The 26,645-nt window shown below is 41.9% G+C and overlaps 2 protein-coding genes across 3 annotated transcripts; both read left to right on the forward strand.

Moving 5' to 3' along the window:
• Positions 1 to 10,331: 10,331 nt before the first annotated feature.
• LOC116678672 (galactose-specific lectin nattectin) lies at positions 10,332 to 26,351 on the forward strand. Its single transcript, XM_032508441.1, has 6 exons — positions 10,332 to 10,439; positions 12,716 to 12,805; positions 13,088 to 13,222; positions 13,752 to 13,860; positions 14,002 to 14,074; positions 26,294 to 26,351. Exons 1-5 carry the CDS (start codon positions 10,377 to 10,379, stop codon positions 14,067 to 14,069), a joined length of 465 nt encoding a protein of 154 aa, XP_032364332.1. The 5' UTR covers positions 10,332 to 10,376; the 3' UTR covers positions 14,070 to 14,074; positions 26,294 to 26,351.
• Positions 23,839 to 26,514, forward strand: LOC116678671 (galactose-specific lectin nattectin). Of its 2 annotated transcripts, none has more exons than XM_032508440.1 (8): positions 23,839 to 23,953; positions 24,183 to 24,231; positions 24,546 to 24,608; positions 25,146 to 25,238; positions 25,417 to 25,551; positions 26,011 to 26,125; positions 26,221 to 26,345; positions 26,394 to 26,514. In XM_032508440.1, the coding sequence occupies exons 3-7, from the start codon at positions 24,546 to 24,548 to the stop codon at positions 26,286 to 26,288; spliced, it is 474 nt and encodes a 157-aa protein (XP_032364331.1). In that variant the 5' UTR covers positions 23,839 to 23,953; positions 24,183 to 24,231; the 3' UTR covers positions 26,289 to 26,345; positions 26,394 to 26,514. The 2 variants fall into 2 exon arrangements, with proteins under 2 accessions (XP_032364331.1, XP_032364329.1); XM_032508438.1 differs by having other exon boundaries at positions 23,840 to 23,953; positions 26,209 to 26,345.
• Positions 26,515 to 26,645: the final 131 nt, after the last annotated feature.

Here is a 26,645-nt window from a genome sequence, read left to right on the forward strand (position 1 = left end):
AACATTACAGCTTGTTTCTACCTGATGAACATCTGTCCTGTAGGGTAACATTACAGCTTTTTCTACCTGATGATGAACATCTGTCCTGTAGGGTAACATTACAGCTTGTTTCTACCTGATGATGAACATCTGTCTGTAGGGTAACATTACAGCTTGTTTCTCCTGATGAACATCGTCCTGTAGGGTACATTACAGCTTGTTTCTCCGATGATGAACATCTGTCCTGTAGGGTAACATACAGCTTGTTTCTACCTGATGCTGAACATCTGTCCTGTAGGGTAACATTACAGCTTGTTTCTACTGATGAACATCTGTCCTGTAGGTAACATTACAGCTTGTTTCTACCTGATGAACATCTGTCCTGTAGGGTAACATTACAGCTTGTTTCTCCCTGATGATGAACATCTGTCCTGTAGGAACATTACAGCTTGTTTCTACCTGATGAACATCTGTCCTGTAGGGTAACATTACAGCTTGTTTCTCCCTGATGATGAACATCTGTCCTGTAGGGTAAATTACAGCTTGTTTCTCCCTGATGCTGAACATCTGTCCTGTAGGGTAACATTACAGCTTGTTTCTACCTGATGATGAACATCTGTCCTGTATGGTAACATTACAGCTTGTTTCTACCTGATGAACATCTGTCCTGTAGGGTAACATTACAGCTTGTTTCTACCTGATGAAATCTGTCCTGTAGGGTAACATTACAGCTTGTTTCTCCCTGATGCTGAACATCTGTCCTGTAGGGTTACATTACAGCTTGTTTCTACCTGATGAGAACATCTGTCCTGTAGGGTAACATTACAGCTTGTTTCTACCTGATGATGAACATCTGTCCTGTAGGGTTACATTACAGCTTGTTTCTACCTGATGATGAACATCTGTCCTGTAGGGTAACATTACAGCTTGTTTCTCCCTGATGCTGAACATCTGTCCTGTAGGGTAACATTACAGCTTGTTTCTACCTGATGATGAACATCTGTCCTGTAGGGTAACATTACAGCTTGTTTCTCCCTGATGATGAACATCTGTCCTGTAGGGTAACATTACAGCTTGTTTCTCCCTGATGATGACATCTGTCCTGTAGGGTAACATTACAGCTTGTTTCTCCCTGATGATGAACATCTGTCCTGTAGGTAACATTACAGCTTGTTTCTCCCGATGATGAACATCTGTCCTGTAGGGTAACATTACAGCTTGTTTCTACCTGATGATGAACATCTGTCCTGTAGGGTAACATTACAGCTTGTTTCTCCCTGATGATGAACATCTGTCCTGTAGGGTAAACATTACAGCTTGGTTTCTCCCTGATGATGAACATCTGTCCTGTAGGTAACATTACAGCTTTTTCTACCTGATGATGAACATCTGTCTGTAGGGTAACATTACAGCTTGTTTCTACCTGATGATGAACATCTGTCCTGTAGGGTAACATTACAGCTTGTTTCTCCCTGATGATGAACATCTGTCCTGTAGGGTAACATTACAGCTTGTTTCTACTGATGATGAACATCTGTCCTGTAGGGTAACATTACAGCTTGTTTCTACCTGATGATGAACATCTGTCCTGTAGGGTAACATTACAGCTTGTTTCTACCTGATGCTGAACATCTGTCCTGTGGGTACATTACAGCTTGTTTCTACCTGATGAACATCTGTCCGTAGGGTAACATTACAGCTTGTTTTCCCTGATGATGAACATCTGTCCTGTAGGGTAACATTACAGCTTGTTTCTACCTGATGATGAACATCTGTCCTGTAGGGTAACATTACAGCTTGTTTCTCCCTGATGATGAACATCTGTCCTGTAGGGTAACATTACAGCTTGTTTCTCCCTGATGAAAGAGCACTGACCTAGCCCCCCTGTACATCAACGGCGAGTGTGTGGAGAGGGTCCACACCTTCCGGTTTCTTGTGTCCTCATCTCAGCTGACATCTCCTGGTCAGCCAACATCACAGCGGTCATCAAGAAGGCCCAGCAGCGACTACACTTCCTGAGGGTCCTCAGGAAGCACGACCTGGACTCCAACTTGCTGCTGACCTTCTACCGCTCATCCATCGAGAGCCTGCTGACCTACTGCATCACAGTATGGTACGGCAGCTGCACCGTGGCAGACAGGGAGGCTGCAGAGGGTTGTAAGTCAGCACAGAAGATCACCGGCTGCCCTCTCCCCTCCCTGACGGACATCAACACCACTCCCCTCTCAGCAGAGCAGAGAACATCATAAAGGACAGCTCCCACCCCGGCTCTAACATCTAACATCTGTCCTGTAGGTAACATTACAGCTGTTTTTCTCCTGATGATGAACATCTGTCCTGTAGGGTAACATTACAGCTTGTTTCTCCCTGATGATGAACATCTGTCCTGTAGGGTAACATTACAGCTTGTTTTCTCCCTGATGATGACATCTGTCCTGTAGGGTACCATTACAGCTTGTTTCTCCCTGATGATGAACATCTGTCCTGTAGGGTAACATTACAGCTTGTTTCTCCCTGATGAGAAGAGCACTGACCTAGCCCCCCTGTACATCAACGGCGAGTGTGTGGAGAGGGTCCACACCTTCCGGTTTCTTGGTGTCCTCATCTCAGCTGACATCTCCTGGTCAGCCAACATCACAGCGGTCATCAAGAAGGCCCAGCAGCGACTACACTTCCTGAGGGTCCTCAGGAAGCACGACCTGGACTCCAACTTGCTGCTGACCTTCTACCGCTCATCCATCGAGAGCCTGCTGACCTACTGCATCACAGTATGGTACGGCAGCTGCACCGTGGCAGACAGGGAGAGGCTGCAGAGGGTTGTAAGGTCAGCACAGAAGATCACCGGCTGCCCTCTCCCCTCCCTGACGGACATCTACACCTCCCGCTGCCTCAGCAGAGCAGAGAACATCATAAAGGACAGCTCCCACCCCGGCTCTAACATCTAACATCTGTCCTGTAGGGTAACATTACAGCTTGTTTCTCCCTGATGATGAACATCTGTCCTGTAGGGTAACATTACAGCTTGTTTCTCCCTGATGATGAACATCTGTCCTGTAGGGTAACATTACAGCTTGTTTCTCCCTGATGATGAACATCTGTCCTGTAGGGTAACATTACAGCTTGTTTCTCCCTGATGATGAACATCTGTCCTGTAGGGTAACATTACAGCTTGTTCTACCTGATGATGAACATCTGTCCTGTAGGGTAACATTACAGCTTGTTTCTCCCTGATGATGAACATCTGTCCTGTAGGGTAACATTACAGCTTGTTTCTACTTGTTTCTGTGTCTTTTATTCACAAAGTCAACTCTTTTTTTCCTTGTGTACATTATTAATTATGTCTCTCCTCTCTGGCATCCCTGATATGTACACAGAACAAAGCCTGTTTATACCACACACCAGACACACGCACACACACACACACACACCACACACACCACACACAACACACACAGACACGCACCACACACACCACACACACACACACACACACACACACCACACACACACACCCACACACACACAGACATGATGGGAGTGAGAGAAAAAGAAATCCAAACTCCATATATGGAGAAGGACGAGTGAGGATCATACTGTGTCTCTCTCTGACAGACAGACAGAGGAGACAGACACAGACAGACAGAGAGAGAGACAGACAGACAGAGAGAGAGAGACAGAGAGACAGACAGAGAGACAGACAGAGAGAGAGCAGAGAAGAGACAGACAGACAGAGAGAGAGAACAGACAGAGAGAGAGACAGAGAAAGAGAGAAGACAGACAGACGAGAGAGACCAGAGAGAGAGAGAGACAGACAGAGAGACAGAGAGAGAGAGACAGACAGACAGAACCAGAGAGAGAGACAGAGAGACAGACAGAGAGACGACAGAGAGAAGACAGCAGGAGAGGAGACAGACAGACAGAGAGAGAGAAGACAGAGAGACAGACAGAGAGACAGACAGAGAGAGACAGAGAAGAGAGAGACAGACAGAGAGAGAACAGACAGAGAGAGACAGAGAAGGAGAAGAGACGACAGACAGAGAGAGACAGAGAGAGAGAGAGACAGACAGAGAGAGAGAACAGACAGAGAGAGACAGAGAGAGAGAGAGACAGACAGACAGAGAGAGACGAGAGAGAGAGAGACAGACAGACAGAGAGCTACAGACAGACAGATGTAAAGGCTGACCTACAGCATGTTATATTTCATGAAAAGAATTAAATACTCAAGCACAACTGACACTTTGTAATCTATTGTAACTATAATATGATTATACACACACACACATACATACATACATATATATATATTTATATAATATATATATATATATATATAGATATATATATATAATATATATATATATATATATATATATAAGATTCAGACGCTCCAACAACAGAGAGACAGACGCAAACAAACGTCTCTTCTCACAAAACGTTACTGTCCACACATGGACATTAGGTCTGCAGGTCGAGGGGGTCAGTCTGTGACCTCCTGATATTTAAGAGTGTGTGTGTGTGGTGTGTGTTGTGTGTGTGTGTGTGTGGTGTGTGTGGTGTGTGTGTGTGTGTGTGTGTGTGTGGTGTTTGTTCAGGGGATTTCCTGCTGCAGGATGTCTTCTCTTTGACTGATTTCCAATACATAGCTTTGACGATAGTTTCTACACGCTGGTGTATGATTGGCTGGTGTATGATTGGCTGATGTCTGATTGGCTGATGTCTGATTGGCTGATGAATGATGGCTGATGAATGATTGGCTCGAGTCGTTCCTGACCCAGACCCTTAGAATAATTCAGATGTTGACCTTTGAGAATCTCAACCTGGACTAAAATGCCCCCCTCCCCAGTCACCAGATCTCAACCTGGACTAAAATGGCCCCCCCAGTCACCAGATCTCAACCCAATAGAGCATCTTTGGGATGTGGTGGACCGGGAGCTTCGTGCCCTGGATGTGATCCCACAAACCTCCATCACCTGCAAGATGCTGTCCTCTCAATATGGGACAACATCTCATATATATATATGTGTGTGTGTGTGTGTGTGGTGTGTGTGTGTGTGTGTGTGTGATGCTTTCAGCTCCTGTTGGATCAATGCCACGTAGAATTAAGAAAGGGGGTCAAACACAGTCTTAGTATGGTGGTCCTCATAATCCTATAGGGGGAGGATAATACTACATGTACTACATATAGTACTACATACACAGTCTTAGTATGGTGGTCCTCATATCCTATAGGGGGAGGATAATACTACATGTACTACATATAGTACTACATACACAGTCTTAGTATGGTGGTCCTCATTATCCTATAGGGGGAGGATAATACTACATGTACTACATATAGTACTACATACACAGTATTAGTATGGTGGTCCTCATTATCCTATAGGGGGAGGATAATACTACATGTACTACATATAGTACTACATACACAGTATTAGTATGGTGGTCCTCTTATCCTATAGGGGGAGGATAATACTACATGTACTACATATAGTACTAATACACAGTCTTAGTATGGTGGTCCTCATAATCCTATAGGGGGAGGATAATACACATGTACTACATATAGTACTACATACACTATTAGTATGGTGGTCCTCATAATCCTATTACTACTCATACTCGTACTCATATCATCACAAAGTAATAACTGCAGTACTAGTAGTACTTTATGTGTGGAGGAATAAATCATTGCAGTACTTTTTGATAATCTCTCATATATCTAAATAACATATTTATACTAATATATTTATTCTAATATATTTATACTGACATATTTTAGGGAACTCTCACTGAGAATGAACTACGAGGAGCTCCCTGTAAGATGAAAGTCAACAGGACACACACACACACACAGAGACACACACACACACAGACACACACACACACAGACACACACACAAACACACACACACACACACACACAGACACAGAGAGAGGATCCCCCAGGCGATGCCCTTCTTGGGTTGGCTTCAGCATTTCTGAGTGTATCTGTGTGTGTGTGTCTGTGTGTGTGTGTGTGTGAGTGTGTGTGTGTGTGTGTGTGTGTGTGTGTGTGTGTGTGTGGGGAGTTCACTGCAGCAGCATGTTTGTCTTTATATGGTTTCCAGCTCTCATATTTGTTTAACGGTTGTACAACACCGGAGAACTCTCTCCCTCCCCCGTCTCTCCCTGTCTCTCTCTCTGTCTTTCACCCTGTCTCTGTCTCTCTCTCTCCCTGTCTCTCCCTCCCCCGTCTCTCTCTCTGTCTTTCACCCTGTCTCTGTCTCTCTCTCTCCCTGTCTCTACCTCCCCCGTCTCTCTCTCTGTCTTTCACCCTGTCTCTGTCTCTCTCTCCCTGTCTCTCCCTCCCCTGTCTCTCTCTTTCCTTCTGTCTCTCTCTCACACTGACATACCAATAGCTCAATTTGTTAAAAAAAAAGTTATTGTCATTTTTGGAACATTGAAGATCTGTGGACAAATATCTCGAGTCAAATGTGTTGTTATGTGTTGTCTTTAGTCTAGCTGCCTGTCCCCTGAACCTCACTATCTGCTAGCTGCCTGTCCCACAGGCAGCTAGCAGATAGTGAGGAGATGTTTTTTTACAGTGTAATCAACCAAGCATTCAAAAATAAAAGACATATGTATTAAACAGTGTCTGGTCCTGTTGTTGTTTTCTAAAAGAGACAAATCATTAGTATTTACCCTGGGGGGGGGGGGGGGGGGGTGGAGCCCAGAGCTGGTCTCAGTGAGGTATTTGATAGGTGATGAGACACCTGGCTTCATGACATCAAACAGACAAAATGCAGGACTGCTTCAAAATGTAGATGTAGAAATACTGGAACAACTCCACTTTGTCTACTAAGGTCTATTATTTATTTATTATTATATTTATACATTATATATATATATATATATATATATGTATGTATGTATATGTATTGATAGTAAAAGTATATATTGACACGGCTGTTCAGGATTTATTGTGTAACTTGTAGTTATTGTCTAATATTATCTGTAATGTGTCATGGGACCTGATGGGCTGCATCAAGGTGAACGTCTCCATTGTTACCCAGCATTCACACCTCATTCCACAGAAGTGGGAAAACCATGAAGTGGATCAGGTTTCCTTGTTCCTTTGCCAAAAGCTACACAATGAACATCATCTGAACAACGGTGCGTGACACATGAACACTTGACTGGTAATTACTGGTCTTTTTTTACAGCCAAAGTTTTTATTGTTATCATTAGAGCCCGAGCATTAAAGTGCTGGGAGTGCAGTGTTTTGGGCTCGGGTGATGACAGGGGCTCTACAGCGCCCCCTAACGTGCACCCTGACTTAACCCACGTGTTGTCTTCACGTCGACCGTGTAACTTATTGTTTTTTTTAAAGGGTTTTTGTCACTTTTTCCAATGTTTCTGTCCATTTTATTTTTGCGCCTTTTGTCGTTTTTGAAACTTTTGCGACCATTTTTGTCACTTTTTTCAACGTTCTTTCCTGAGAAATATTTTTTTAATGCTATAAAATTGAATAAAACATCCAAATTTAAAGAAAGCAGTGGGCTGATCATTTATTTAACTCCTGAAAATTTGGTTGAAAGAAACACACTTTTTTTTTTTTTTAAATGGGTCCAACTTGACCCAAAATCTTTCCAGGGTTCCAGAGACCCGAAGACCGAAGCCGCGGTAGAGGAAAAGTCGAGTCTAAAACTGGCCCTGGTCCCAGAGACCCAAAGGCCTTAACTTGGACATAGTTACTCCAATCTTCACCAGATTTGATAAGCATATTGCTTTAATCATTGGGAACATATTTCCCATTTACCTTCATTAGCTCCGCCCAACCAGAAGGCGGCCATTTTGAATTAATGAATTGTCAAGTGTTTTACATTCTTTCCAACTCCTCCTAGGCCGTGACTGCAATCTTCCTGAAATCTTTGCAGGTAGCATCTACTGACACTCATGATGAAAAGTTATCTAAAGAATTGTGATAGTGCCAAAAATGTGCAAGTTATAGAGGACCGACTTCCTGTCTGGGGCTGTTGAAACAGGAACGGTTGTATCTTGGTACACATTCAGATTTACATGAAACTTAGAATTTGTAGTCTACATGTGACATTGAGCCGCCCCCTCCCCCCTTTCTCTATCCACACCCATGTACAAAGACCATGCCCCTTTCAAAACTTGCAGGTTAACCACCACTGGGTAAAAAAATCACTCAGGATATGTATATCATTTTTAAAATGCTTCCAAATAGTGATAAAGGCCAGGTTTTTTTTGTCATGTTCGGTATTGACGGGTTTTTACCTCAGTTCGGTGATGACGTCACATTGGGGGGAGTAGCCTCAGCGTAGTACTAGAACTCCATGAGTGACCAGGATGAGGAAGAGGTGGAAAGGACAGCAGCCCGCCAGACGTGAGGGGGAAAACGAGGAATTGGGGAAGTCTCCTGGTGAGTTGCTCTCATTTAGCAACGCAGCAGTGCATCTGATATTGAATGTTTTTACTGTCAGTGAAAAGCACCGAGTGAAAGTCAACGTTTTCTTTCTATCTAGTGGCATTAATCGTGTCGTTAGTTCAGATTAGTAGCGGTAAACTGATCTAGATCTAGGAACAGAAGGCATCATGCTCGCTCCTTTTTATCTGACAAAAACACAGAACTTTTAAATACATCCTTATGGAAGATTTTTAATAAAGCAGCAGGTTTATCCCATTCATCGCTGCTCGCAGCTTTAATTATTATTATTATTTTTGTCTTCACACCGTCTTGTTCTCTCTTTACTGTATTTTTCTTGCTGAAAACTGCTGCTTGAAGTTTCAGTTTCCTTGTAGAAAATGATTAACAGAGTGTGTGTCTGAGTTCATGTTGCAGTATCGGTTACTGACATCAATAACACTCCTGTTCCTCTGCCCAGAGTCCTAACCCTCCTTGCTGCTGGTGTGGTCCCCTGTTCATTTGGCACCACAGGGGGAAACAAAATGGGTCCGTTCATCACTCGTCAGTGATGGGTTGATATTTCTTCATGTAAAAGTGAGGTAAACCATCCAGAGGGAGCTTTTAGGGCAGAGTCAGCGTAAAGTGGACCCTAGGGTGCAGGAACAGATCAGAATGTGTAAGCTAGTGGAAGTTAAGTGAGTAAGGAGTCTCACAAATAAGGAGACGTGTCAAAGGGAACTCTGTCTCACAGAAATAGATTAACTGACCCCTGCAGAACAAGAGGACTATAAGAAACAAAGTTCTTCTGATGGTCATTGGTCACTCTTGTATTCATGTGTCTACAGACTCGGCCCACTGAGTCATGAGCGTTTGTTCACTGTTTGAATAAAGCTGTAAATGATTTGAAATCCTAGGACTCGTCCTCTTTAAAGTCTTCATCATCGTCTCCTGATCTCCACCCTTTATCAGTCAGGGACAGTGGAGAAAGCTGGTGTTTCTTCAAAGGCAGTGAAGAAACATCCCAGTCGTCCTGAGAAGGTGAGAGCTGTGTCCACGTTGTCCCATCTCTTCTGGAGGACACGTCCTCTTCTGCAGACATGAATCACCGATCCTGTGTTTCAACAGGATCCAAAGGGGTACAAGAACACTAAATAGTTCCCCTGTCCATAACGTCTGACTGTTTCCTTTGGCATGGACCCAGTGGAGACGGTGGTTTGTCTTCTGTAGCAGCTTGAAGATGCTGGGAATGATCATTTTATGTCCCCGGTCACATGGTCACTGACCACTGTTGCATTTAGGGACCCCCGCCAATAGGAAATCATCGTCTGGCAGGTGGGAACTACACACTCTGTAGTTTCTATAACTCTGAAGTGTGACCTTGAGGCTGCAGAGTGTGCATGGAGGCCTCGTTCTCTTTGTTCCTGAGCACATGGCATCGTCCTTTGTCCTTAAGTATCAAATGATGAGAGGTGGAGTAGAAGTATAAAGTAGCATGAAAAGAAAGGAAAGAACAAACACATTGGCATTACAACACCTTTTACTGGAAGAAGTGTTTCCTCGTTCCTTTGAATAAAATCTCGGTAATCCACGGGTCAAACATGTTCTTATGTTTCAGATGCCACAGCGCTATGTAACCTATATAAAGATTCTTCTTTCAGGGTCAGTCATCAGCTGGTTCTTCTCCTCGGTTTCAGCCATCACCACTCAGCTAAGGTAACTGTCTTTCAATTTACATTATTTATAATAACTAATCCTGTATTAATCCAGAGGACATTTTATATTTTAAGAAAACTTGGAGTTTTTCATAATTAGACTTTTTGTTTTACACATTATAAGGTAATCTATCAAATAGAAACCATGTCTACAATATATATTACACTTATAACTAGCAGAATACTTTAATGTGCCGAATGGCTCATTAATGATCATTGTCTGACATTATCTCCCAGCATGCAGTTTGCTGACTGTCTTTACCGTCTTTCCACAGATGACATCAGTCTTTCTGATCTCTGTGTGTCTCTGTCTGTCCAGCGGACTGCTGGCTGCATACGTAAGTTCACTCTTAAGAAATAAATCTGTAAAATAACAAAGATCTGGCAACGCAGTACTTTATCTTGTGGTTAAAATGGAAATGGGGCGTGTAGCAACAGTAAAAATACAGAATATTTTCTGTTATTTAACTCACGCAAAGCTGCTCAGTTGGTAAACCTTGGAGAAGAAATCTGTTTTTAATTAATTAAATTTTATTATTTATCTTTTCGACCTTTTTGAAGGTGTTTTTTTATGCTAGGAATACTTTTGACTCATTTCTGATGCTTTTGATGCTCACTAATCCAAGTGATGGTTAATAATTTCACAGTTATAACAGCTTTTGTAACTAGATCCCTGTGTTAGCTAGCGTTAATGAGATCCTCCAATTAACATTTCACATATGTAACACCTGATCAAGACAAACAACAACATGCACGTTGTTAATTGTCTCACACAATTACTTAATGTGAAATGTAGACAAACATCAGGTATAATTTCCTATAAATGAGCTTTATTTGACCATAAATTCCAAAAATAACTGTAGAACTAAAGTTAGTGTTACGTAGCGTTAAACGTAAAAAAGTGACAAACACTTTTAGAAAGCGCAAAAAATGTAAGAAAACTTTTAAAAACATTGATTAAAAAACGTCAACAAAAGTGTTGATTTTCAATTTTGACAGGAAGAGGGTTATGACTAGAAATGCACTTTACAAGAAAATTCCATTCATATAAACATTTTCAGAAAAGATAAATCAGATAAATGTCCCATAATTCAACTGAAAATAAACAGAAAAAAACTGTGAATCACGTTCTATGGACAATATATATATATATATATATATATATATATATATATATATATATATATATATATATATATATATATATATATATATTATTAGTTTACAGACATTTCTAAGACTAACTTTTAATTCTAAGAAGTTATTTGGACAGCTGGAGGCATATACGTTCTAGAAATTCTGTATGAATATTATATATATTATATTTTTCAAACCTTAACTCCTTTCATATTTTTCAACAAACTTCATAAAAAACATCCACATTTCTATACAGAATATTCATAACGCTTATGATTCCCGAAACATGCAGCGATTTCAGGAACGTTTCCCCATTCACGTGAGTAGAAAGTGTTAAAATTTTAGGTCAAATACATACATTTTCAACTGCTAACTACTCATTCCTACATTCATCAAGAAACTCCATTCAAACTTTAAAATGTTCCACATCTTTTATATATTCAGGGTATTATTCAACTTTCAAATCCCATTAAAACTGTTTAAAATATTAAGCTTTCTTTGAGACTAAGAGGAAGTGTCCTTCCGACATTTTTACATTAGTGTGTATTGGATGAAATGGACCCAGCTGACAGAATCAAAGTTCTCTTAACTTTTCTATATCATCCACAGTTTTAACCCTTCACACATGACTTTAACATTAAAATAGGGGCTGGTGTGTCTTTTCTAACAATGGACTTAGGGACTTTCCCATCATGCACAGTGAGCTTTTCTTCATGAAACCAAGTGACTCCAAAGAGAATCTGAGTGAACCTGTTTTACCAACCGGTTCCTTTAGTTCCTCTCATCGTCAGCCAAGTGAAGCATGATTCAGGATTCTCTTTCACGATGAAGCTTGATGAATTCTGTCTGAGATATGTCACTCATACGTACATTTTTGTAACCCAACCCTCAATCTCTGAAACCTAACCGTCCCATTCTTGTGTCCCATTTCAGTTAAACGTCCCGACCCAGAGCTCCACAACGTGAAACACCGTTGGGTTAGACGCTAAAGGAGCCAATACTCCTAACCTAGCATCACTTTTAGACGCGCTGGCAGGCCCGTGTTCAGGATTTTAGCAATACAGAGGAAAGTCATTTCAGATGGTTAATTCTCTTTGTTGGGGGGGGGGGGGTGGACGCGGTCTTGTTGGTCAGTTAGGGCCGAAGACAAACAACTTGTCTCATTTAAGGTGGTTTATTAAACTGCAACAATAATAATAATAGAAACTTGTATACAAGGATTCTTCTACTCTGTCTCCCCCCCCCCCCAAATGAATGCTGTTCAAAAGTCACAGCTCAACATATGAGCATGTACAAGCTATTGTGAGAGTGGGTGGGTTTGGTGATCCCAGTGATCCCAATCCAACGTCCCCCCCAGGTCAGAACAGTACCTTGAACTCGTTGGGTTACTCTAATTGAAGTCTTGCATTTCCAGCTCTATCTCCATAGCGCTGAAGAGGAGCTAGTCTGATTGGTTCTGGTGTGTTTGTTCATACAGGGTGCCCCCCCCTGCCCTCCTGATTGGACTCAGTTTGGCTCTCGCTGTTTCAGTTACAACATCAAGCAAAAGACCTGGATCGATGCAGAGGTACAGCACTTCTGTCTATTTTAACTCATGTATGCTTCATACTACTCAGTGTACTACACGTGGACTTTAACATTTTCACTGCAGAACTTCTGCTGTAACAGAATATGTTTCACTGTGTTTTATTAATAGTTTTACTGCAGTACAGGATCTGAATACTTCTTCCAACCACTGATACCCCTGATTTAAAGTATTATAATGTCCCCTCTGACTGTATGGCTGCTCTAAGATCTGTTAATAATGTTTTTTCTTGACATTTTAACCTGATGATGTTGTCTCCATTAGACCTTCTGCCAGACCGCTGGAGGGCATCTGGCTTCCATCCACTCAGCTGAAGAACATAAATTTATCAGAGACTACATTAACCAAGTGTCCATTACAAACACTCTCTCCTGGATCGGAGGCCATGACGCAGTGAGGGTGAGACTTTCATCATCACACAGGAAGTGATGTCACTGGTCTCTCAGCCTGTTCTCATTAAGCATTCATACATAAACTGTAGCTGTGACAATTAAAACTTTGTAATCTGTTTGTATTCCACGTATTTATTACTGTCAGCAGCACATTGACTGCTGCTATGTAAGAGTGAGTAGATCCTCATGGGGGGGGGGTGGGTCCTAAAACACAAGACCTTCACCAGGAAGCAGGTGTTCATGTCCTGGAGAAGTTAAGGAGAAAACACAAGACCTTCACCAGGAAACAGGTGTTCATGTCCTGGAGAAGTTAAGGAGAAGACAGCTAACCTAACTGTCATGTGACCGGCGGGTTGAGGATTTCTTACTAATTGTTGTGCATAAGTTTCCATCCGATATCATACGGAGCTCTAGATGAGAATGCTCCTCTCAGGTTGTAGTAGAGCACAAGGAGGACCCTCTTCTGGTCTGAGTGAGTATTACAACAACAAGAACTCTAGATTTCACTTTGACTTTAACCAGTCTGTCTCCTCCAGGAGGGTACGTGGTTGTGGTCTGATGGATCCAAATTCGACTTCATCAACTTCAACGGGGGGGAGCCTAGCGGGGGTGCAGGGAGAAACTGTCTGCTGATTTACTATGGAGGTAAAAACACATTCTTGTTGTATGTTGCAGTCTTTAATATAAAAGTTAGACATTGAATGTGAGTCATTGGTTGCGAACTCTCTCTCTCTCTCTCTCTCTCTCTCTCTCTCTGTCTCTCTCTCTCTCTCTCTCTCTCTACAGTAACCGGCTGGTACGACGGGGGTTGTGGCGCCTCATTTTCTTTCATGTGCTCCAAGGACAGCGTGTAACCCTAGACTTTTAATATTAATATTAATATAATATTAATATTAATGACAGAGCACGGTCTCAATTGCTAGTTTTAAGTCTTCTGCAACACAGAATGATCATTTTATGAATTATGGTCTGGTTGACCCCTCCTTCTCTCCTCCCTCCTCCTCCTTTTCTCCTCCTTGCCTCCTCCCTCTCGTCTAAAATCATGACATCATCAACCAGGATGGCTGAGCCCGTAACGGCAATCTTGCCGACTCATAGCAAATCTCCACAAACCGATGGGTGACATCACACCTGCTCTGTCCATTAATATTATCCAGTCTCTGTGTGACCCTAACGCTCCATCATGAAGCCTCTACATCTCTAATCTCTATCATTGATTCATCTCTAATCTCTATCATTGGTTCATCTCTAATCTCTATCATTGATTCATCTCTAATCTATCATTGATTCATCTCTAATCTCTAGCATTGATTCATCTCTAATCTCTATCATTGATTCATCTCTAATCTCTATCATTGATTCATCTCTAATCTCTAGCATTGATTCATCTCTAATCTCTATCATTGATTCATCTCTAATCTCTATCATTGATTCATCTCTAATCTCTATCATTGATTCATCTCTAATCTCTAGCATTGATTCATCTCTAATCTCTATCATTGATTCATCTCTAATCTCTATCATTGATTCATCTCTAATCTCTATCATTGATTCATCTCTAATCTCTATCATTGATTCATTTCTAATCTCTATCATTGATAAATCTCTAATCTTTATCATTGAGCTCTCTGCTGACAGAGACACTTGTTTCTTATCTGAAGAGTTAGGGACCAGTTCACATTTGGGTTTAAAATCAGAAAGAAACTGGCTCACTGAGCTGGACCAGAACTAATCAGTTACTGGACTTTTAATCTATAATAAATTACACAAAATGAAATATAGAAAACATTTGAATACTCGCACATCTATTCCATTTTTCTTTCTCTCTGAGAGTTAAGGTTCAGAACAAAACAACTCTCATATGTGTACGCTAAATATGACGTTTCCTCAAGCAGACGTTAGCTTAGCATAAAGACTGGAAACATGGAAGCAGTTCACTTATCTTAGCATAAAGACTGGCTGACTCCATCCAAAGTTAAACCTACCAGATATGTATGCAACTGTAATAACACTTCATAATAACTATTAATAATTCATATAGTCCACTGGTTTAATGAACTGGTTTCTTTTAATTCTTAAAACTGATGTGTTGGGTTCTTTATTCATCTGATTTCCTTTTATATGTAATCAACTAAGCATTCAAAAATAAAAGACATTTAGTCTTAAACAGGGTCTGGTCCTGTTGTTGTTTTCTAAAAGGGACAAATCATTAATATTTACCCTGGGGGGGGGGGGGGGGGGTGAAGACCAGAGCTGGTCTCAGTGAGGTATTTGATAGGTGATGAGACACCTGGCTTCATGACATCAAACAGACAAAATGCAGGACTGCTTCAAAATGTAGATGTAGAAATACTGGAACAACTCCACTTTGTCTACTAAGGTCTGGTATTTATTTTATTAAGTCGACCTGGATTATAAACAGTATATGAGTCCAGGTGTGTTTGTACTGTCCTCTCTTCCATATCTAATGGTTACCACTCCATTACTAGATATGATCAATATGTCTCTAAGTAGTAACAGGTTATGTACCCGTGGTTAGGATTTACAGTACTGGAACACGTTTTTATATGCAGTCACATACTGTATGTGTCACCTCTCAGACAGCTGGAGGAGATTTAACTGTCCAATCAAAGCATCAGAATAAGAGCGCCTAACGTTACTGAACGGGTGGCTGGAAACGGCAAAAGACGACATCATGCACATGAAAACATGCAAAGCAACTAAATTAATATTATTCAACATATGGCCGAGTCTTTTAAAGAAAACGTTCACGTGTAACTCCCAATGTAATCATCATGAGCATGTTCCCAGTTCACTGAACCAGATTACATTTCCCTTTATAAACTGTGTTGTGAAACCAGTTCCATCAGGGCCCCAAACTACATCCGAGAGGGACAGAAAAAGCCCAACCATCCCCATACAAAACCAGAAGCTGAACAACTAGCCATGGCCCGGGACTGGAAGATAACTAATCTTTCCACCTGAGATTGGGGCCACTACCCTTAGGCCAGATTTGGTACTCTGGTCCCCTTCACTGAAGTCTGTTTCCATCATAGAGCTCACAGTTCCATGGGAGAATTCAACAGTAGAGGCCTATGAACGCAAGAAACTGCGCTACACAGAACTGGCAGCAGATGCTCAACAGCAAGGATGGAGAGCGAGTATCTGTCCGGTTGAAGGGGGGTGCAGAGGTCTCGTGGCTTCTTCCACCATCGAGCTGATGAAACCCCTCGGGATCCATGGACCGGGTCTGCAACAGACTGTTAGATCAGTCTCTGAAGCAGCAGGAAGAAGCAGCCAGTGGATATGGATCAAGAGGAAAGACCCTAGCTGGGCTCAAAGAGCATCAATATGACCCGCTCACTGGTTCCTCCCCCCCCCCCATACCCCACTTGAGAGCGCAGGTCACAACCTCCCAAGAGGAGGGAGAACAAGGTGCGCCATTTAAAACAACTACTTTTGTTTTTGTTTTTTTACAATTAGGCATGGGACACAAGCTCAGGCTTGATCACCCTGTAGCTGGCCACCTTTGATGAGGGTGTCTAGTGCTGAAAGGCCAAAACACCCCCGGATTTAAAGGTACACTACTGATGATGTGTCCCGAAATTTACAACTTTGCACATCTAAAATTCAGCTCTCATGCCACTCTTAACATCAAGGCAAACCTCATGTGCAAACCATCTATTGGCCCAATGGACAGTTTAGCATCCTGGCCTGTGTTTGATAATTCATGTAACTAGTCGCCCCCCCCCCCCCACACACACACACTTTTCCAGCCAGCAGCCAGACGGTGGTGTGTTATCTCAGGGTCTCCAGCAGAGGGCAGACATGTTGTTTTAGAGACCCAGCTGCTGAACCTCTGGACCTCATGGTGGTTCTGCCTCTCAGTAAACCACCTAGGTTTGGCTCAATCATTATAACTGGGGGGGGGGGTCATCCTTCGCAAAATATTCATTCATTTCCTGCAGCCTGGTGAGTTTTGATGCATCAATTTATGGTGCAAATGTCTTTGTTTACATAAAGCAAAATTATTTTTCTCCTTTATTTCTGCATATTTAAAACATCACATATGTGGAATCATGTTCATCTGAACAATTTATCTGTTAGAGAATAATAATAATAAAAATTAATAACAACAATAATATTTATTTACAAATTAACAGCAGGTTCAGAGAAATAGAGAAATGAGACCTTGTTAAATCCAGAAGCTCCAAAGTTTAAATCTACATAAATCTATCTTTATTTTCACTTCATCCCCCCCCCCCCCCACTCCAGTATAAAACCATTTAAACAAGGGTTAATGTAATGGGGCGGGGGGGTTGCAGTCTGTACATCTCTCGGAAAGATGATGATTTGTTAATCTCTGTGCCCACTCTCGGGGGGGAGGGGTGAGAACAGGCAGTGTTGAGGGGGGGATGGCTTTCGTTTCCAGTCGGCCTGTGTAGATGTCCTGCAGAGAGTGGGAGGTTCAGGACAACCTGACCGGCTGGACTCCATCATCACCTCCTTGGTCTTAGTTGTTGAGGTCTACGTTGTTATGCTGACTCCACTGAGCCAGACGGACCTCCTCTCTGTCAGCTGTTACGTTGTCTGTCATTAGGACAACTGTGGGGGTATCAACAATAAAGTTGATAATGATATTGAAAAAAAAGATGATTTTTTTTAGGCCTTTATTATATATGACAGTTTGGACATAGAAGGGGGAAGAAAGGGGGAATGACCTGCAGCAACGGGTCCAGGGTTGGAGTCAAACCCACGGTTGCTGCGTTGAGGACTGAGCCTCTGGATATGGGTGCATGCTCTACCAGGTGGGCTAGGAGCCCAGTAGGAGGAGTTTTAATGAAAGATCCTTCTCCATATGTCTCTCCAAAATCACAGATTCCAACTAGCCTGTATGTTATTTATGACTAATGAAAACACATAGGTGTTAATAAATCGTTCCATAGTGCTTAACTGCTGCTTCTCGCCCAATGGGAGACTGGCTTACATTTAACTAGTGTTAGGGGGTCTTGGGCACGCCCAGAGAGCCTTTTGGCCGTAATAGTTCAAATTTGTTGGCCTCATGCACATTCTACACCATCATATACACTGATCTTTATTATCGCATATTTAAATGAGTTGTCCTCCCCATATTTTTGTGTAAATTTGTATCCCATCAATGGTTTTGTATGTCTTCCTTTTTCTTACAATTGCACAGTTGATTTATTCAGACCAATCTGCTGGCCTTTGTAGATCCAGCCTTCCCTGCCTGGTGCAGGTCTACAATCTTCCTGGTGTCCTTGGACCGCTCTTTGGTCTTGGTTGAGTTTGGAGTCTGACTGTTGCAGGCTGTGGACAGGTGTCTTTTACACAGATAACAGTTCAAACAGGTGCCATTAATACAGGTAACGAGTGGAGGACAGAAGAGCTTCTTAAAGAAGAAGTTACAGGTCTGTGAGAGCCAGAAATCTTGCTTGTTTGCAGGTGAACAAATACTTATTTTCCACCATAATTTACAAATACATTCTTTTTAAAATCCTACAATGGGATTTCCTGGATTTTTTTCTCATTTTGTCTTATGGTTGACGTGTACCCATGATGAAAATTACAGACCTCTCATCTTAGAAGAACTTGACCAATCAGTGGCTGACTCCTGACAACCTGAGTAACGTGCACACGCCGACTCGTGCTGCGTTCAAATCAACTCAGACGTCTTTCAAGTGTGGGGACGGAGGGCCCTGACATGTTAAGTGTCTGCTACGCCCTTGATTGGAGGCGTGAATTCAGGAGCAGTGGTGTGTGTGTGTGTGTGTGGGGGGGGGGGGGGGGGGGGGCGGCGTTCCTGTGTTCAGGATCCGAGTTGAGGATGTGTGGCGGTCTCTCCTGACGTGTTGGGGCCTGTTGCTCAGAGAGTCAGATCTCCAGAAGCAGAGGGAACTGCTCACACCCAAGGAGCCCCGTTTGGGGATCAGTGTGTACGGGAGGGTTAGGAAATCTTTCACAACACTTGGCAGTTACGGTCTAAAAACAAACCCACTGGGAAAGACACCAAGAGATATTTAGTTGTTTGGAAGAACATTTCAGAAAATTGCACTTTGAAATGTAACTGTCATTCTATTTTTTTTTATTGAATTTGTTGGAAATTGTTTCCTTTCAATTGGTTTAAATTCAAATATCAATTTGTGTTTTTTAACAGAATACTGAATGCAGAAGAAGAGATAACACTTTTATTTATTGCAAGTTATATCATTGTGATATTCATCAGCTTTATCACATATTCAACTTGTGTCTCTTTGCTGTAGTTTTGTGTCTTCATGGTAATTGTTGGGCTCTTTGGCATCTTTCTTCCTTTTGGGTCTGTTACGTTCTCTAACGCTGCTCTGGCCTCTGTTTGGAAGAGAGACATTTTGTTTTGTGTTTCAGGTGTGCCCCCCCCTGAGTGCCTGATCGTCCACAGGTGTTCTCAATCCAGTTATCAGAGAGGCTGCGTGAAAGCTCCCAGGTCCAAGACCCCCCCCCCCCCTTCCTCTTGCCACAACTTCCTGTCATGCTGAGAGTAGTTGGTGTACCACTCTCTGCTGGTGCATATGATTTGTGAACGTATTGACTTGTTGTTACCTGAAGCTATTAAGGGTTCTCTGCCATTTGTTTTGACCCCTTTTTCTCCTGTTTTGTGGACAGTCAGGGAGTTTAGCATTGTGTGTTTTGGTTTCTCATGCTGTAGCTCAGTTGCCATCTTGTTTTCAGGTAGTATGGGTTTTTGTTTGTTGTTTTGGCCTTGGAGACCCTGATGTTTTTTAAAGCTTCTATTTTTGGTTGGGTTACTGTTTAATAGCCATTTTTGTTTATCAATGTGTGTGTGTGTGTGTGTGTGTGTGTGTGTGTGTGTGTGTGTGTGTGTATAGAAACTATATACATACATCCACTTTACGTAATAAAACGTACTTGTTACGTACTTTGACTTGTTAGTCTCTCTTTTGTTAGTTTGAGTTGTTGATTTGTGTTACGTCCTAGCTTCCCCTAGACTGAAAATGTAAGGGTTGTAACATAAGTGGGGGCTCGTCCGGGATATGGCGCTCTTTGATTTTGAGGAGGTTTGTGGACAATCCTACTTTGGGCCAGATCGATGTATGCAGGAAAGATGACCTATGTGTTATTGCTGGCTGGTTTGGGCTACACAAGTGAGTGAGAGGGGCTAACACCACAGAAAGGTTTTGGCAGAAACACCGATAATACCCAGCCATTCCTAGGAACCGTCGAAGCTCACGTCTGGTTGTGGGTACAGGGTAAGACAGAATGGCATCCACCGTCGCAGTTACAGGGCACACCTGTCCTCCACCAACCTGCTTCCCAAGATAGGTCACGACGGCCTTCCCGAACTCACATTTGGCCAGGTTGAGGGTCAAAGAGGCTTAACGTGGCCATGTGGTCAGACCAACAGGAGGAGTACACCACAACATCATCCAGGTATACATTGCAATTTGGCACGTCACCAAGTACCAGGCTCATAAGCCGGTGAAAGGTCGCTGGCGCGTTGCACATTCCAAACACCATTACCGAAAACGTAAGGGTCGTAACAGGGTCATTCTCAGGGACTTGTAACTAATTTGGGTTAGGATATCCCATCCTCTGCATATCCCTTTTTCAAAGATATTTTTGGGGGGTGTTGTTCCACCTTTAATGGACAGGACAGCTAGGTGAGGAAGGGGAGAGAGAGGGGGAAGACCTGCAGGAAATAGTCCCAGGTCGGACTCGAACCCTGGACCTTTGCATAGAGGCATGACCCTCTACGTATATGAGCGTATGCAGACACCTCTGGCCTCATTGTTCATTATGCAGAGTAAAACCACTTAGTTAGGGTTCTGGATGGGGAGATGGGACAAAGGGGACCAGAACCCCGGTCTCCTGGGGGAAAGTCCTGTATTGTTTGACCCATCCACCCTAAAACCCTCAAAGTGCTTCTTCTATCATTGTCTATGTGTGTGTGTAGAATCCACCTTCCTTCACCTCAGCTGGAAACCACTCCAACCAGTCATGTGTTCAGCAGGGACACGTATACGAGTTTTATCTCACCAACATGGATATGAAATTAGATATGATATTAGACATGATAGTAGATGTGATATTGAATGTGATATCCGTGTTGACGTGTTGAAACATGCCAATACAGATATTATGTCTGAACACACCAACACGGATATGAAATGCGCGTTGGTGTTTGAACATCAAACAAAAGTCCCGTGGAGGACAAGTTGGCACTGTTCCAATTACAGAGTGTAAGTGTGTCCCGGCAAAGTTTTTGTGTCTTTGTTTCCTGGTCTTTAGCTCTAAGTTTAATTCTGTACATGCAGAAATTAGACAAAAACAAGCCTCCAGGTAAAAAAACATTTAAAATATATTGTTCTTTGTTGCACTTTTAAATACAAAAATTAAATGTAATCAGTTCTATTGGTTGAAATCTCTCTACAGGAGAAAACTGGAACGACGGGACTTGTTCCAATCTCTATCATTGATTCATCTCTAATCTCTATCATTGATTCATCTCTAATCTCTATCATTGATTCATCTCTAATCTCTATCATTGATTCATCTCTAATCTCTATCATTGATAATCTCTAATCTCTATCATTGATTCATCTAACCCTCCATCCAAAGGTAAACCTACCAGATATGAGTGGTAATGATCTTTTCATCCAAAGTGTCCAGATAGAAAATTAAAGTGTATATTTTATCAGAGCTTTCTGTGATCCAAGAGGAGAATGCATCTGTAATAACACTTCATAATAACTATTAATAATTCATATAGTCCACTGGTTTAATGAACTGGTTTCTTTTTATTCTTAAAACTGATGTGTTGGGTTCTTTATTCATCTGATTTCCTTTACTATGTAATCAACTAAGCATTCAAAAATAAAAGACATATAGTCTTAAACAGTGTCTGTTGTTGTTTTCTATACAGGGCAAATCATTAATATTTCCCCTGGGGGGGGGTGAAGACCAGAGCTGGTCTCAGTGAGGTATTTGATAGGTGATGAGACACCTGGCTTCATGACATCAAACAGACAAAATGCAGGACTGCTTCAAAATGTAGATGTAGAAATACTGGAACAACTCCACTTTGTCTACTGAGGTCTGGTATTTATTTTATTAAGTCGACCTGGATTATATATAGTATATGAGTCCAGGTGTGTTTGTACTGTCCTCTCTGCCATATCTAATGGAATTACAACAAACGAATTAGACAAAAACAAGCAGCACAAGCTTCTACTTGAGTCTTTTTCAGGTTCAATGAGCTCAAACGTCCCACTAGCTTGTGTTGTATCTGCAGGAGGCTGACGAGGACCGGCCGGTATGTTGGATTCTATCGAGGCCGTATGTGTAAAATCATTTGGACTAATTACAGACACAACTACATGCTGTCTGAGTAGAACTTGGTGGTCTCCAGCTGCAGGTTGAGCTCGTCCTGGTGAGATCTGCCGTCTCTGCTGTTAAGACAGCAGCACACAGCTCAAACCTTTTTTTCAAGAGTAGTTTTCAGTTTTTTTCCATGAATGTCAAACTCTGCCGATGCTTCTAGAGGCCAGAACCAAAGATTCTACAGCGAATGTGATTTCTGGAGCCAATACCTGGACCTGCTATGATAACAAAGCTCTGGACAACTGTTTCTGTCCAGACAACTGTTTTCTTTGTGGAATTTGTCCTTGGAGGAAAAATGCAAAGACAAACATTTGTCTTCTCCTTCAGGGAGGACACAAAGAGAGATTCAGTCAAACACCCTGAAAGACATTGTCTATAATTATATGAATGATCAACAACACATGCATATTATAGAATGATATATGAAATTATTGCTTAAATGTAATTCTCCCATTACAGTACTTGTTTACCCAGCATGCTTTGTGGAACAGACTCAATGCTTTATTGTTTTATTATTACTGAAATGCCGACATAACGGGGGGGGGGGGGGTTGGGGGGGGGGGGATGATGTGTGAGAGGAGAAAGCAGAGGGGAAGTCATGTAGTTCATGGTTGTAAAAACTTGACGTCTTTGCTAAGCACAAACCAGGACATGAGACATCAAGAAATTGTTGGGGGGGTCATGTCTTATTTCTGAATAACTTTAGAAGGTCATTGAAAAATGAATCGCTGGCAAAGGGGTCAGGTCTATTTCGACAAAGCATTCCAAAACTCCTCCGGTGGCCCCATAAATAAATAATGAACCAAAGTACCTTTGGGGGGGACTTTGGACTTTTTCACTTTGTAAAAGTATCACAAGCACAAAAAGGATGTATAACACAATTAGGAACGGAAAAAAGCCAAAAGCTCAGAGACCTGAGACTTGACTTAGACCCTACTTCAGTGACCTGAGACTTGACTTAGACCCTACTTCAGTGACCTGAGACTTGACTTAGAATTTAGCTCAGAGACCATAGACTTGACTTAGACTCTAGTCTAGTAGACTCTCCCCTTGTTGTTATCCTGTTTGGGAGAATGTATTTAATAAATGGAAATCCCCCTGGGTCACGGTGTGGTGAATAAAATAAACCCAACGCAGTTAAACCCAGTGTTCATTACACCCAGACACCATCTGATCCTGACATTTACACCCTGTTAAATATTGGTGAAATATCAAATACCCACCTGCACCACCGCATGGACTGTCAATCATGATTAAGACCCCGCCCCTTTCCAAGGTATATAAGGGACTCTTCTTTCCCTCCAACACCAAACACACCAGGCCGATCAAAGACAGGATTGATGTGAGTTTGAAGGACATTTCTCCCTGTGTTCTCATCATTATCATTGACTGTTTATTCTGATTGGTTGGTATATTTTATTAATGTTAGATTGCAGAGTTTCTTCCTGTTGAGTAAAGATCCAACTGGACTGCAGATTGAGAATGCATTAATGATGTAAATCAGGTCAACTTGAACATAATTTGTAGTTATTGAATGTATAATGCGGTTCATATCTGTGACATTTTTTCAGTGACAGTCATCAGCTTGATCTTCTCCTTCGTGTCAACACCTCAGCAAAGGTATTCATATTTTAATATTTTAATAACTAGTGTTGTCTTTCTAGCTGAGCCAGAAGGCAAAGCTCTCGATCTACTACTCCAATAGAAAATATTAGTTTAAATATCCAAATAAACCAGTTTTGGTTCCTTCTGTGGTCATGAAGGCTGGGTCACGACATCAGATATTAAACCATATCTTTAATATATAATACATTTATAAATAGATGGATATTTTAATTTGATAAACGACTCATTAATGTTCCATGTAGTCATTCATTGTCTGCCATTATTTCCCAGCATGCAGTGTGTTGACTTTCTTTACCGTCTTTCCACAGATGTCCTCAGTCTTTCTGATTTCTGTGTGTCTCTGTCTGTCCAGCGGACTGCTGGCTGCATACGTAAGTTCACTCTGAAGAAATAAATCTGGAAAATGTTCTGGCAGCTCATTGCCTGGACTTTGTCCCAAAATTAAACATGGAAATTTGGTCTGTAGTTACAGTAATAATACATTTTAAAACAGTTTACAATCTTCCCTTTTGAAGAAATCGTTGTATCTTTATGTGCTGACCAGGGCCAACCCTGGTCAGCACATAAAGATACAGATGCTCGTATAATGATGCTAGTTACTCGTGGTTATGTTAACTTCCTGGTTGTGTTATTGGATGGGTTAATTCTGCTACTAATAAGCCTCCGCTTTCCATTTTTGTTACTATAGTTGCACTCATGAATGTGCATTTATAATATATTGATATTTGTGTGACCCCAATCCAACGTGGGGCCCAGGTCAGGACAGGATCTGGGACTCGTTGGGTTGCTCTGATTGGAGTCTTGCATTGCCAGCTCTATCTCCACAGCGCTGCAGAGGAACAATCCCAGAAATGAACAGTTGTCCATATAGACTAGTCTGATTGGTTCTGGTGGGTTTCTTCATACAGGGTACCTTCGTCCCCTGTCCTCCTGGTTGGACCCAGTCTGGCTCTCGCTGTTTCGGTTACTTCAACCAGCCAAGGACCTGGGCCGATGCAGAGGTACAGCAGTTCTATCTATCATAACACATGCATACTACATACCAGTCAACTATTATACTTTACTGCAGTTTAAGTATTAATACCACACTGTAAAAATAGGCTGTTAGTGTAAAAGTTAATAATGTGATTATGTTTTGATTTTCTTGACATTATAACCTGATGATGTTGTCTCCATTAGGCCACCTGCATCTCTTTTGGAGGGAATCTGGCTTCCGTCCACTCAGCAGCAGAACATACATTCCTCAAAGACTTCATCGTCAAAGCGACCGGTACCCACAAAACCACCTGGATCGGAGGCTTTGACTCAGCCAAGGTGAGACATTTATCATCTAACAGGAAGTGATGTTGCTTGTCTCTCAGCCGGTTGTTATGAATGCATTCATATTTACGTAGCTGTGAAAAGTAAAGCTCTGTAATTTGTATTTCACGTGTTACAGTAGCAGCACATTGACTGCTGCTGAATAAGAGCGTGAAGATCTTCGGGGGGGGGGGGGGGGGTTAGGCTCCTAAAACACAAGGCTGTCAAGCTGGGGATCAGAGTTCATGTCCCAGAAGAAGTTAAGGAGACAACACAAGACTTTAACCTTGTAAACGAGTGTTCATGTCCCTGGAGTGTTTTGGTCCAAACTACGTTTTCATTCGATATCTCACAAACCCGTTCATGAGAATGTGTTGGGTCTCATGAGTTATTGTAGAAAGTAAGAAGTCTTCTGGCCTAAATGAGTGTTACTCTTGATTTCACTTTGACGTTAACCCAGTCTTTCTCCTCCAGGAGGGTACGTGGTTGTGGTCTGATGGATCCACATTCAACTACAGAAACTGGAATGCGGGGGAGCCTAACAACTGTTGTGGAGGGGAGCACTGTCTTACGATGAACTGGCCCACGGGTAAAAAAACATTTAAAATATATTGTTATTTGTTGCACTTTAAAATACAAAGATTAAATGTAATCAGTTCTGTTTGTTGAAAGCTCTCTGCACAGGAAACTGGAACGACTATTCCTGCAACAACCAGGTGTCTTTCGTATGCTCCAGGGACCTGTGTGTGTAACTCCAACACACCATCATGATGCTTCTACAGCTCATCTATAATCTCTATCATTGATTCATCTCTAATCTCTATCATTGATTCATCTCTAATCTCTATCATTGATAAATCTCTAATCTTTATCATTGAGCTCTCTGCTGACAGAGTCACTTGTTTCTTATCTGAAGAGTTAGGGACCAGTTCACATTTGGGTTTAAAATCAGAAAGAAACTGGCTCACTGAGCTGGACCAGAACTAATCAGTTACTGGACTTTTAATCTATAATAAATTACACAAAATGAAATATAGAAAACATTTGAACAGTCAGACATCTTTTCTGTTCTAGTTTACTGAATATTATCTGTTATGAACAACACCCAC

Source organism: Etheostoma spectabile, unplaced genomic scaffold (genome assembly GCF_008692095.1).
Source record: "Etheostoma spectabile isolate EspeVRDwgs_2016 unplaced genomic scaffold, UIUC_Espe_1.0 scaffold00007669, whole genome shotgun sequence".
Classification (NCBI taxonomy): domain Eukaryota; kingdom Metazoa; phylum Chordata; class Actinopteri; order Perciformes; family Percidae; genus Etheostoma; species Etheostoma spectabile.